Here is a 12475-nt window from a genome sequence, read left to right on the forward strand (position 1 = left end):
AAAAGATGGTTTTGGCTCCAGCCCATTTGGCTTCGGAGCCGATGGTCCACTCCCTTACTGTACTTCCTCCTCCAACAGCTTCGGCACCGTTGGAGCAGGTGTTGGTGGAACCAGTGGAGGTGTTAGGGTCAGGCCCGACCCTTGCTCCGACTCCGGCTCCTGGGTCGGAGTTCAGTGCACGGACTTCTTCCTTCGGCCCTGGGGAGGCTTGGGATTGATACCTTGGTCCCAAGTCTCCCTCTTGGTGCGTCGGGAGTACCGTCCACTGTTGTGGCCACGGAGGGGGGACCTTCCCAGAATTCTGGTGGTCCCGCCTTCAGGGCTATGAGGAGTGCTCTAGCCAAATCTTCATTGGCTACCTCCACAGTTTCCCCAGCTCCTTCCCTACATTTGGAGACTGGGTGGTTGGCAGTTCCCCTGTCCGCAGACAGCGGAGCCCCTGGGCCTCAGGTTACCCCCACTGGGGTTTCTCCCCCTCCTGGAGGTCCTTCTGAAGCCTCTTCTGAAGAACCTCCCAGGAAGAAAACGTGCAAGAGGAAGCACGTTGACTCCCCTGACGAGTCTTTGACATCTGACACCGATCTCGATGATGCAGAGGGGTCCCCCAAGTCGTCCTCGGATGATGTCTCCTTTGCAGACATCCTGGAAGCCCTAAAACAACGAGGCGGCTGGCAGTCCAAACCTCCCTCTGCTGATGAGTCGGTGTTCCTGAAGGTCTTCGGGGCTCAGCCCTCCGCCTCCTGGGTGTCTCCGCCCTTCGATGAGCTCTTGGATTTGATCTGTCGAAGGGCGTGGGAACACCCAGACTCTATGGAACCGGTGCCCGCTCATCCAAACAAACTTCTTTCGGCGCCCCCAGATAGAGAGTTCCTTACAAAAGGTGTGGCTGTGGATGCTATGGTGGTGGCATCTGCTACCCAGCACGATGTAGCGGAGGCTTCTACGTCCGTCCATCCTCCTAATAAGGAGTCTAGGAGCATGGATCGGTACGGCAAGCGCACCCTTAGTTCAGCGGCCTTTACTCTGAGGTCTTTTAACTACCTGACGCACTTTACGAGATTCCAGAGGGATCTGATTAAGGAGCTATCCGATACCCTCTTAGGTAACCTGCCTGAGGAGCTGGCCCAGACGGTTGGATTTCAGCTGGCTACAATGTCGTCCATTTCGAACTCGTCCATGAGGCTCATTTCGTATGCGGCGAAGGCGAGTAAGCGGCAGTACAGGCATTGCTCTCGGAGACAAGCCTGGCCGCCTGTGTCATTCGCGGAGGCCTTCAAGTCTTCATTAAGCGGCCCTTTGATGGTCCTCCCTGTTTGGGCCCAAGGTGAAAGACACACTTACCCGCTGTGAACAGGAGGGTAAGACTCTGACTGCCATAGGGGCATGATTTTCCACTCCCTTTCGGCCTTATCCCAAGGCTAAAAGAGGAGGGAAGATGTGGTTCCATAGATCGCAAAAGTCTTACCCCTCTCAGCAGGAAGGTTCCCCCTCCAGAGGCAGAGGAGGGGGAAATTCATCAGGAAGACACCGTCCCAGAGGCGGCAGAGGCCCCCGCAACACTGGAGACCACGAGTCCTTTCGTGGCTCTTCAGCTTTTCATAGTCCCTGAGGGATTGCCCGACTGTGCTGCTCCGGAGCCAGTCGGGGGTCGTTTTTCGAAGCACCTAAAGGCCTGGGAAGGGATCACTCAGGACCGATGGGTGCTTCGAATTATCGCCGGAGGTTACTCCATCCCATTCTGTTGTCCCCCCCCTCAGTCCAAAAGAATCCCGGACCCGCCACCCAGTCAACGGGATACCGTAGCCGTAGACATTTCAAAACTGCTGCAGAAAGGAGCCATCCAACCGGTCCCCGCAGACCAGATCAGATTAGGGACTTACTCAAGATTCTTTTTGGTGCTAAAAAAGACCGGGGACTTGAGGCCCATTTTGGACCTAAGCAACCTAAACCGTTCAGTCAGGAAGTCCAAGTTCCGAATGGTCACTTTACAAACCATTCTCCCATTGTTGGAGAAAGGTGTTTGGATGTGCTCCATAGACCTCAAGGACGCGTATTACCATATCAAAATACATCAAACGTCCAGGAGACACTTGCGCTTCAGCCTAGGAGGCAGTCATTTTCAGTTCCGTGCGCTGCCCTTTGGTCTCACCACAGCCCCCAGGGTGTTCACCAAATGCTGGGCAGTAGTGACTGCTCACTTGAGGAGTCTAGGATTCCAGGTGTTTCCGTACCTAGACGACTGGCTTCTAACTGTCACCTCCAAGCATCTACTTCTACGGAGCCTGCAAGCCACAACATCACTGGGCAATTCCCTCGGAATTACCTTCAATTGGCCAAAGTCTGTGTTACGGCCATCTGAAAGAATAAGATTCATAGGGGCAGATATAGATTCAAATCAGATGCGGGTCTATCTACCTGCAGACAGAATTCAGATCATACAAAATCAGGTTCGAGCCTTACTCCCCAGGTCCAAAGCCCCAGCCAGAATGGTCATGCAGCTATTGGGATCGATGTCTGCCACAGTTCTGCTAGTTCCCTTGGCAAGGTTACACATGAGAATCCTCCAGTGGCTTCTTTCAACTCAGTGGTCCTTTCAGGAACTCCCTCTCAATCATCTAATATGGATCACAGAATCTTGCAGACGGGACCTTCGCTGGTGGCTAGTGTCCTCCAATTTGGATCAGGGACGACCCTTTGTTCTTCCTCCTCCGGCGGCCACTTTGACCACGGACGCCTCCCAGACGGGGTGGGGGCGGGGGGCATTCCCTGGGCAGGTCAGTCCAGGACAAATGGCATCCGGAAGAGACCTCTCTCCACATCAACATCCTAGAAATGAGGGCAGTACTCCTGTCCCTTCAAGCCCTTCACCATTACCTCCATCAGGGCGTAATTGCTGTTCACTCAGACAACGTCAGTTGTCTGGTACCTGAACAAACAGGGAGGGACCAGATCCTATCCTCTTTGCAGAGAAGCGATGAGGGTCTGGGAATGGGCAGTCTCGACCAAACGCTTCCTAGTGGCTACTCACATACCGGGCAAATCCAATGTCATAGCCGACAAGTTGAGCAGAACCATCCTCTCTCCTCACGAATGGTCTCTGAACATGACTATTACAAGACAGATTTTCAGCGAATGGGGAGTTCCGTGCTGCGACCTCTTCGCGACTCCTCTGAATCAAGTGCAAAGATTTTTCTCCCTAACCCGGCTCCGGGGAAGAGCCCTATGGACGCGTTAGTCCATCCTTGGCCCACCGGCCTGCTTTATGCCTTCCCTCCAGTTCCTCTCCTACCCTGGGTAATTCAGAAGGCATCTCTCTTAGGGAGCAAGATGATCTTAATTGCTCCTTACTGGCTTCGTCAAGTCTGGTTTCCCTATCTTCGGAAACATGCTCTGGAAGGTCCATGGTTCCTGGACCAGGTCCCAGACCTACTGATTCATCAGTCGGGACTACTACACCAGTCCCTACACACATTAAAATTGACGGCCTGGCTCCTCCTCTTCCGACCATAGTCAGGAGACATGCACTAGACCCAGATGTAGTGCACATATTGTCTTCAGCCCACAAGTCTGCTACGAAGAAACTGTATTCTAGCAAATGGAAAAGGTTTGCTATCTGGGCTCAACTCCGGGGTCTGGACCCCATTTCTACTCCCGTGGCAGAAGTACTCAAGTTCCTGACCTCTCTTTTCAACCAAGGCTCTTCTGTTTCTACCATCAAAGTACAATTGGCAGCGATTTCTAATTTTCATGAATCCATAGACCCTCCCTTAATGAGCAACAGGTTGTGTAAGACCTTCTTGAAAGGTGCTGCTCTATTAAGACCTCCGGTTTCTCATCCTGCACCTCCATGGGATCTCGATATAGTATTACGTGCCTTGACTTCTTCCCCCTTTGAACCGGCAGCTACCTGTGATCTAAAGTTTCTATCATGGAAGACAGCTTTTCTAGTGGCAATTACTTCAGCCAGAAGGGTTTCAGAACTTCAAGCTTTGTCAGTGAAACCCCCGTACTTGGTTTTTCATACAGACAGGGTTTCCCTCAGACCAAATCCTTCTTTTGTTCCTAAAGTCTGTTCTACTTTATGCTTGCAAGTCATTGGAGGTCCCAGTTTTTTTCCCAAAATACTCCAATAAAGCGGAATTTATTTTCCACACACTAGATGTCCACAGGCAGTTACGTTTTTATTTGGATAGGACCAAACAATCAAGGAAGACAGATCAGTTGTTTGTGTCCTTTGCAGAAAACAAATTGGGCAGCGTCACAAAGGTCACTATTGCCAAATGGATCAGGGACTGTATTACTCAAGCTTATATTTATTCTAACAAAGAGCTTTCCACCTCTGTCAAGGCTCATTCTACAAGGGCTATGGCTACTTCGGTAGCATTTCATTCTAAGCTTGCTATTGGCGACATTTGTGCTGCGGCTACATGGTCTTCCCTGCACACCTTCATTTCTCACTACAAATTAGATGTGGCATCTAGAGGACGAGCTTCATTTGGTTCCACAGTGCTCAGGAGTGTTTTCCAATGAGCCACCCGGGATTTAGGTGCTAGGGGCGCTGTCCCATCAGTCAGAATGTAGGCGAGATAGGATCACATAACATCTTTTAGTTATGTACTCACCATAACTTCAGATGTTTGGCATCCATCTACTACATTCTAACCACCCTCCTTCCCCCTTCCTTGGAGATCAGAGGATATCAGAAGGTCCGAATCCTGTTGTTTCATCTTGAAACATCTAACAATGTTATATAATCAAGCTGTGGATGTGTGCATGAATGCGGACAAACAAGATCTGGGGGATTAGTGGTGGTGCATCCTGGGATAAAGATAGCTCAGCCAATTAGAGGCCTCGCTCTATAGCATAAGCGTGCCGAGTCGGAGCCGAGGGATCGGCTCCGAGCCCATCAGTCAGAATGTAGGCGAGATGGATCCCAAACATCTGAAGTTATGGTGAGTACATAACTAAAAGTTACAAGACACATGCATACCTACTACTCTAATCTACTCTCCATTCTACTTATCCATAACTCTCATGCAAGTTCAACTAGGTTATGTTGCCATACCCTTATTTTTTTGATTTAATAAGGAATACTTTTGTGTGTGAGAACAATGGTATTACCAAACCTTCACAATCTCACACTTGCATTGCATATCTCTTGATTCGCTTTATTAACCATGTAACAAAAACACTGTTCATCATCTTTGCCTTAGCTCAGCTTTCTCACCATCATTCTCTGGCTACAGCTGATCTTGGCATACCTCCTTTCATATGTGAACTGCAAACAAAATCTTAACAAGAAATGCTAACAGAATATTATCACCAGCTTACCTTTTGTATAGATGAAAAGTGTCCAGCAAAAGTTAAATACATCTTTGATGCCACAAGGCATGCACCTGTAATGAAAGATGATTAAAAATCAAATAAATACAATTATTTAGTGTAATTCAGACAAAGATGATAAAATTACTCTAAAAAACATTAACTCCCCTGCTAGACGGTGCAGGGTACCATATCTTTCTCTCTCCTACTGCCATTTCACTAGCTTTTCTACTGGTGGTGTGCTAAGACTGAATAACAGAACTGCAGTTCCTAATGTTAAGTGATATCAATCCGAGAAACTGAAATAAATGTGAAAACTCAATGGTGGCATACCTAGCATAAGGAATGAAGCTAATTCCCCTCTATCAAGTTTGGATCACTGAAATACCTTCCCAGCTAAACCTATTTTTCCTTTGCAAAAGTCAACAAACATTGATGTATGTTATACCGTCTTTTCCAACAAATATATTTCTGTTCACTGTAATTAGCAGACCTCTGAACTACTAGTTCTGCTAGATTTCTATTCTGCTATCTTCCTATTATAACTTCTTGCTGCAGCTACCCTTCCTTTCACTTTTTTCAATAAATTTTTCTGAGACTTTTTAGCTATAGCACTTATGGCTTATCTGATTCTTTTTGCTGCAGTTTAAGCTTCACCCCGCTCCATTTGCCCTCACTGCGTTCAGGCTCTCTTCGCTCACCTACCCTGCCACCAATTTCCATCTGCCCCCACTAAATCTACTTTTATCCTAACCAAGGTATACCCTTCCCTCTAGCAACCTATCACATTTCACAACCCTTCCATTTCCCTTCTCTGATAATATATTCTGCTCTATACATCTATACCTACTCCTTCTTCCTCTTACTGGCCTCTACCTATATTAACCTGAATCCTAAATCTATATTTCAACTTTGTCTTCTACCTATTATCACTATCTTTCACTCCGCTTAAGTAACATACCCTCATACTTACCATAATTCAATATCTTCTTCACTAATTTCCTCCTTTTTTAAATTCACACACTCTTTTCACCTTGCTTACTCTTCCCTTTTCTCTAACACTTTCTCTCTCAGCTCATCTGCTTCACTCATCCCCTTACTCCCACCACTGACTTCTTATGAAGTGTACCTCCTCCATTTCTCTCCTCTTACCTCTACTTTATTCCCTTCTCTTCTTCTTCACTACACCTCTCCCCATTATACTCTTTTCCAACTTTAAGCTACCTTTAACTAACATCTCCTGCAGCTTACTCATCATAATGGCTACCATCAGCCACATCTCACATCCACAACTTATATCTCTTCATGAATTAGCTTCACCCTCCTCATATTTATTTACCATCTAGCATCTCTCCAATTCCATCTACAAAACTACCACTCTTTCCACTCCACAACCCAACCTTTTCTCCCACAAACAAAACACTCTAACATCATAATTCCCCCTGATCTCTACAACACTACTCATTTAGGTTACTTCCCATTCAAAACATTTCAATTAAACACTAAATCCCACATTTTTCTCAGATTTTACAAATGTTCTCTCTAAATTCATTATTATACACATTAGCATCCTCAATCATCTAAAACATAGCTGACACATCCACCCAAACCCAGGTCCTAATCACTCTTCTTCTTCTTCCACACTCCACCACCACTCCTCTTTTAGGACATCTTTACCCATCCCAAAGCCTCCAACCCTCTGCTACCCAACATGAACCTAAGAAGTTTAGTCAATGAAGTCCATGATGTCCATGCCACCGCATCCCTATATAGTCCTGACATCACTGTATTAACTGAAACCTGGCTTAAACCAGAAATTCAAAGTAATGAAATAATCCCACCAGTCTATAACTACACAGATGTGACCAAAAGAATAAGCAGAACGGAGGGGTTGCTATGTTCAAACAAAAGTTAAATCTGGAACTTATTATTTAATCCAATTAATCTCCCTGCCACTAATTCTGAAATTATATGCTCTAAACACAAAGTTAACTCAAATAAATATATTACAATTGTTGCCATATACATTCTCCCAGGCAATAATCACAACACAAATGAAGACATCCTTCTCTGGGCTTCATTATCTTTCCCCCAAGAAACTATCTTTATGGGCGACCTCAACTCTAACTGGCTATCTTAGAACTCTGTTACCCCTACTAATTTCATTAATTTGCATGGTTTCTTGGGGTCTATATTACGTGATCGAATGGTCAAATAGTCAAAAACGTAAAAGTCGACCCATAATAATCGAACTGCCACAATGTCGAACGGAAAATAAAAAAAGAAAAACCCACCCAAACAAAACATTTAAATTTTCAATGCAGGGGGGCAAGCTCCCCTGCACCCCCCACACCCCCGCTACTTAAATATACCAACTCCGAGATCGCACTACAGTGCAGACAATGGAAAACGTCCATTTCACCACTGTACGGATTTCCATTGAGCCATTCGACACTGTGGCAGTTCAATTATTATGGGTCGACTATTACGTGTTTGAATATTTGACCATTCGATCACGTAATATAGACACGTTTTTTGCATGTCATTCAGTCTCCTACTAGAATTCATAAAGCTACGTAAAGGAAATTCATTCTTGATTGGATATTCACCAACAAACTCTCCCTTGCCTTCCAATCTGGTTGTCGCCCCGATGGCATTAGTGACCATCTTCCCACCTACATTAATCAGACATCATATTAATCTCGCCAGACAATCCTTCTCCCACGTAGTCTGCAATAAAAGCATTTTAACTCTCAAACCTTCCTAGCACTTCTTATTTACTGTGACTGGTGCCCACATAAAACTCTTCCCCTTGACTCTGCAGTAGACTACTTTAATAACACCTTCCCTTCCTTGAAGCTCTAAATACACTAGCTCCCTGCAGAACTGCTAGATTAAAATACCACTATGGACCCTGGCTGTCCAAAGATAATAAAGATTTATTAAAACTAAGGGGCAAAGCTTGGTCTCTTTGGGTTACCACCAAAGACTAAGCTAATCTTTTTAGTTACAAACAACTACGCTATAAATCTAAATCACAAATCAAGCTTGATAAAAAATCTTACTTTACTACCACACTACAACAAAACTACAATAATCCCAAGAAATTTTGGTCCTGTATAAAAAACTCCTTCTACCTGGTAATACATCCTCCCCATCCCCGCTACATCCTCTACTACTGACAGCATTGCTTCTCAAATTAATTTTCTTCACTAACTCCTTACTTTCACTTACCAACTCATTTAACAATTCTCCACCATCCATGCCTACTTTAACCAATTCCAATTACTCCTTTTCTTTTAAACCTGTACAAACTTCTACCTAATAAATTAAAAAAAAAATTTCTGTCTAAACTGAAACCTACTACCCTTGCTGCTGACACACTACCTACTGAATTCTTACAAACAGCTGCCCCGGCTATCGCATACTCCTTAACTATCTTGATTAACCATTCTATCTCAGAACAGTATATACCCACAAGCTGGAAAATATCTCACATTCTTCCCTTACAAAAAGGAGGTATCTCTACTGAGTTTTCTAAGTACCGACCCATTTCTATCTTAGCTCCCCTCAAATTCTAGAAAAGTGTATCCACATTCAACTATTACACTATCTGTTATCTAACAATCTCTTAATCTAACATACAACATAGGTTTTGCCCTCACAATAGCAATACAACTCCCCTTCTAAGCTTCATCAATACTACTAATCACCATAAAATAATGGACATTTTGTTTCCACTATCTTTTCATATCTCTCTAAAGCTTTGGACATTGTTCCTCACCAAAAACTCCTTGACAAACTAGCATTTCTAAATCTCAGCTCCTCTGCTCTAGTCTGTTTTCAGAGCTACCTATCTGGGCATCAGCAAGCTGTCAAATGGCAACAGGAACTCTCTTCACTGTTACCTGTCATCCTCGGTATTCCAAGGTTCTATCCTTGGCCCCCTTCTTTTCAGTATCTCTACTAATCGACTTCAGTCTTCAACTCCCTCAGTCTCTATAGTCCAATATGCAGATGATTCAACTCTAATATGCGCTGCTCCTTCCCTCAAACAATTTGTCTGCTCTACTCAGGAATCCTTCCTATCCATTGACTCATGGCTATCTAAATCTCATCTTATACTTACTTAATCGTTCTAAAACTAAACTGATACTGTTTTTCCCCCCAAATCACATGATCCCTGTACCACTTTCCAAATTGACTCATCCAATAATACCATAATATCAGTTGTATCCCACACAAAATTATTAGGCGTCTTTATTGATAATACCTTAAAATTTGATGTTCACCTAGCACAGACCATCAAAAAAAAAAAGAAGTTATGTACTCACCATAACATTCCATGTCTGTTGTCCATCTCGCCGTTCATTCTTACACTGATGGGTTCGGAGGTGATTCTCGGCTCCAACTCGGCAAATACATAGCTGAAAGTCTCAAACCTGGCTCGTGGCAAGAAGGTATCCCACAATGCAGTGGTGTAATTCCCCAGATCTTGTTTGCTGCTACTACTGAATGATATGTACACTATATACACATATACAAATATATATATACTATACCTAATAGAAGGAGAAACAAACCGAAACAAAGACCTCTTGAAGGTAGTAAAAAACATCCACCAGGTCCACAAGGAGTCCTAGGCATGGGGAAGGAGGGCAGGTTCGTAAGAATGAACAGCGAGATGGACAACAAACATGGAACGTTATGGTGAGTACATAACTTCTTTATGTTATGTTGTCCTATCTCGCCTTCATTCTTACACTGATGGGACAGCATCCCTAGCACCTTTACCCTGGGTGGCTCACAGGAGTACACCTTTAAGCACCATGGAACCAAAGGAGGCCCTGTCCCTGGGGGCCAAATCCACTTTGTAATGCGTGATAAAAGTATGTGGAGTGGTCCAAGTAGCTGCTGCACAAATATTATCCATGGGAACTCTGGCTTGAAAAGCAGATGACGTAGCCATTGCTCTAGTGGAATGAGCCTACACTTTGAAAGGTAAACCTCTGTGATTTGAGGTATAGATGAATGTAATACAATCAGAAAGCCAAATGGAAAGAGTAGTTTTAGAAACTGAGCTACCCTTTCTCGCATCAGGGAAGGATATGAATAATTGGTCAGATTTTCTGAAGTTTTTGGTTCTATGCAAATAGAAAAAGAAGTTATGTACCTACCATAACGTTCCATGTTAGTTGTCTTCATCTCGCCTTCTTTCTTGCTTGTTGGGATCGGAGCAGACCCTCGGCTCCGACTCGGCCATCTTCTATAGCTCGAGAGCTGTTTACTGGCTCGAGGCTACCCCTTATCCCATGATGCCTAGTGCTAGCTACCCAGATCTCGTTTGAAATAGCTAACTCTAGCTGTAGCTATATAATGAACCTCTCCAAACAAAAAATTGAGCATACCTGTCATATACTCTAAGTCAGTAGAGGAAACGAACCAGAGAACACTCAGCCAGTGAAATCTGAACTCCTCTTGGTCCAATAGGACAGGGGGATGGAGGGGGGGGAACGCAAGAAAGAAGGCGAGATGAAGACAACTAACATGGAACGTTATGGTAGGTACATAACTTCTTTATGTTAAGTTGTCTATCTCGCCTTCGTTTCTTGCTTGTTGGGACAGCGTCCCTAGCACCTACAACCCTGGGCGGCTCATTGGAACAGACTTTTCAGAACAGTGGAATCAAAGTTAGCTCTACTCCTGGAGACCATATCTAACTTGTAATGAGAAATAAAGGTATGAGGATTTGCCCACGTAGCAGCTGCACAGATAGAGTCCATGGGCAACCTAGACTGGAAGGCTACGGAGGTGGCCAAAGCCCTAGTAGAATGACCTTTCAGTTTGACAGGCAAGTCTTTGTTTCTTAGTTGATAGATGAAGGTAATAATGTGAGACAACCACCTTGATAAGGTCACTTTGGAAACTGGGAGACCTTGTTTGCCCCTAGCATAGGAAAGGAAAAGTTGGTCCAACTTCCTTATATCCTTCGTTCTATGCAGGTAAAAACGCAACTGTCTATGAACATCCAATTGGTGTAATTTGTATTCTGCCTTGTTGGTGTGGTTAGGGAAAAACACAGGGAGGTCTTTGGATTGGTTTAGATTATTTTCTGAGCAGACTTTCGGAAAGAAAGAGGGATTAGTCCTAAGAGCAACCCTGTCCTTATGAAAAACTAAGTACGGAGGATGAACACTTAGTGCCTGAAGTTCATAGACGCATCTGGCTGAAGTAATAGCTACCAGAAAGTTTTCCAAGATAGGAACTTAATGGAACAGGATGCTGCCGGTTCAAAAGGGGGCATAATCAAGGAGGTTAGTACCAAATTAAGATCCCAAGGAGGAGGGGGATCTCTCACTGGGGGCATAAGGAGAGTGGTCCCTCTGAGAAAAGCTTTACACAGCTTATGAGACATAATGTTTACATTAGACAACCCAACATGAAAGTTAGAGATGGCCGCCAATTGAACCCTGATTGTAGCAGAAGCGGACCCAGAATTAAAAAGTTCTGCTAGGAACTCCAAGATTTCATGAACTGGGGCTGAAAAGGGATCTATGTTCCTAGCCTCTGCCCAACAAGAAAAGTGTTTCCATTTGCTAGCATAAGTCTTTCTAGTGGCGGACTTGTGAGAGGAGACAATAATCTCACGAACGACCGGGGAAATGCTGGGAAGCCTGGCGAGGGTTGAAAGTGGATCAACCAAGCTGTGAGCTGGAGTGTTTAGAGGGACTGATGCAGCTCGCCTGATTGATGAATCAGCAGGTCTGGAATAGGATCTAGAGTCCAGGGCTGCTCGAGAAGGTAACAGTGCAGGAACGGAAACCATATCTGTCGAGGCCAGTAGGGGGCAATGAGGATCATTTTGCAACCCAACAAAATAGCTTTCTGTATGAGTTTGGGTATAAGAGGAAAAGGAGGGAAGGCATAAAGAAGTCCCTGAAGTCAATCGTGGCCTAGAGCGTCGCTGGGAGAGTAACCGGGAAGTGGAAGAAGGGAGAAGTAGTTGCTGCATTTGCTGTTGAAGGGGGTGGCAAAAAGATTGCAGCAAGGCTGTCCCCATTTGCAGAAGATCAGATCCGCAACTACCTGATTCAGAGACCACTCGTGAGGCATGAGAATAGCTCTGCTGAGCCTGTCCGCTATGACATTGGAC

The 12475-nt window shown here is 44.8% G+C and overlaps 1 protein-coding gene across 1 annotated transcript in view; it reads right to left on the minus strand.

Moving 5' to 3' along the window:
- Positions 1 to 12475, minus strand: part of RBL1 (RB transcriptional corepressor like 1) — a 2331004-nt gene that overhangs the window by 2006743 nt on the left and 311786 nt on the right. The window contains exon 4 of the mRNA XM_044089002.1: positions 5332 to 5396. Within this exon, the coding sequence (XP_043944937.1) occupies positions 5332 to 5396 (65 nt within the window). The remainder of the gene's footprint in view (positions 1 to 5331; positions 5397 to 12475) is intronic.

The sequence above is a fragment of the Protopterus annectens genome, chromosome 12.part0 (genome assembly GCF_019279795.1).
Source record: "Protopterus annectens isolate FY-2018-M chromosome 12.part0, PAN1.0, whole genome shotgun sequence".
Lineage (NCBI taxonomy): Eukaryota > Metazoa > Chordata > Ceratodontiformes > Protopteridae > Protopterus > Protopterus annectens.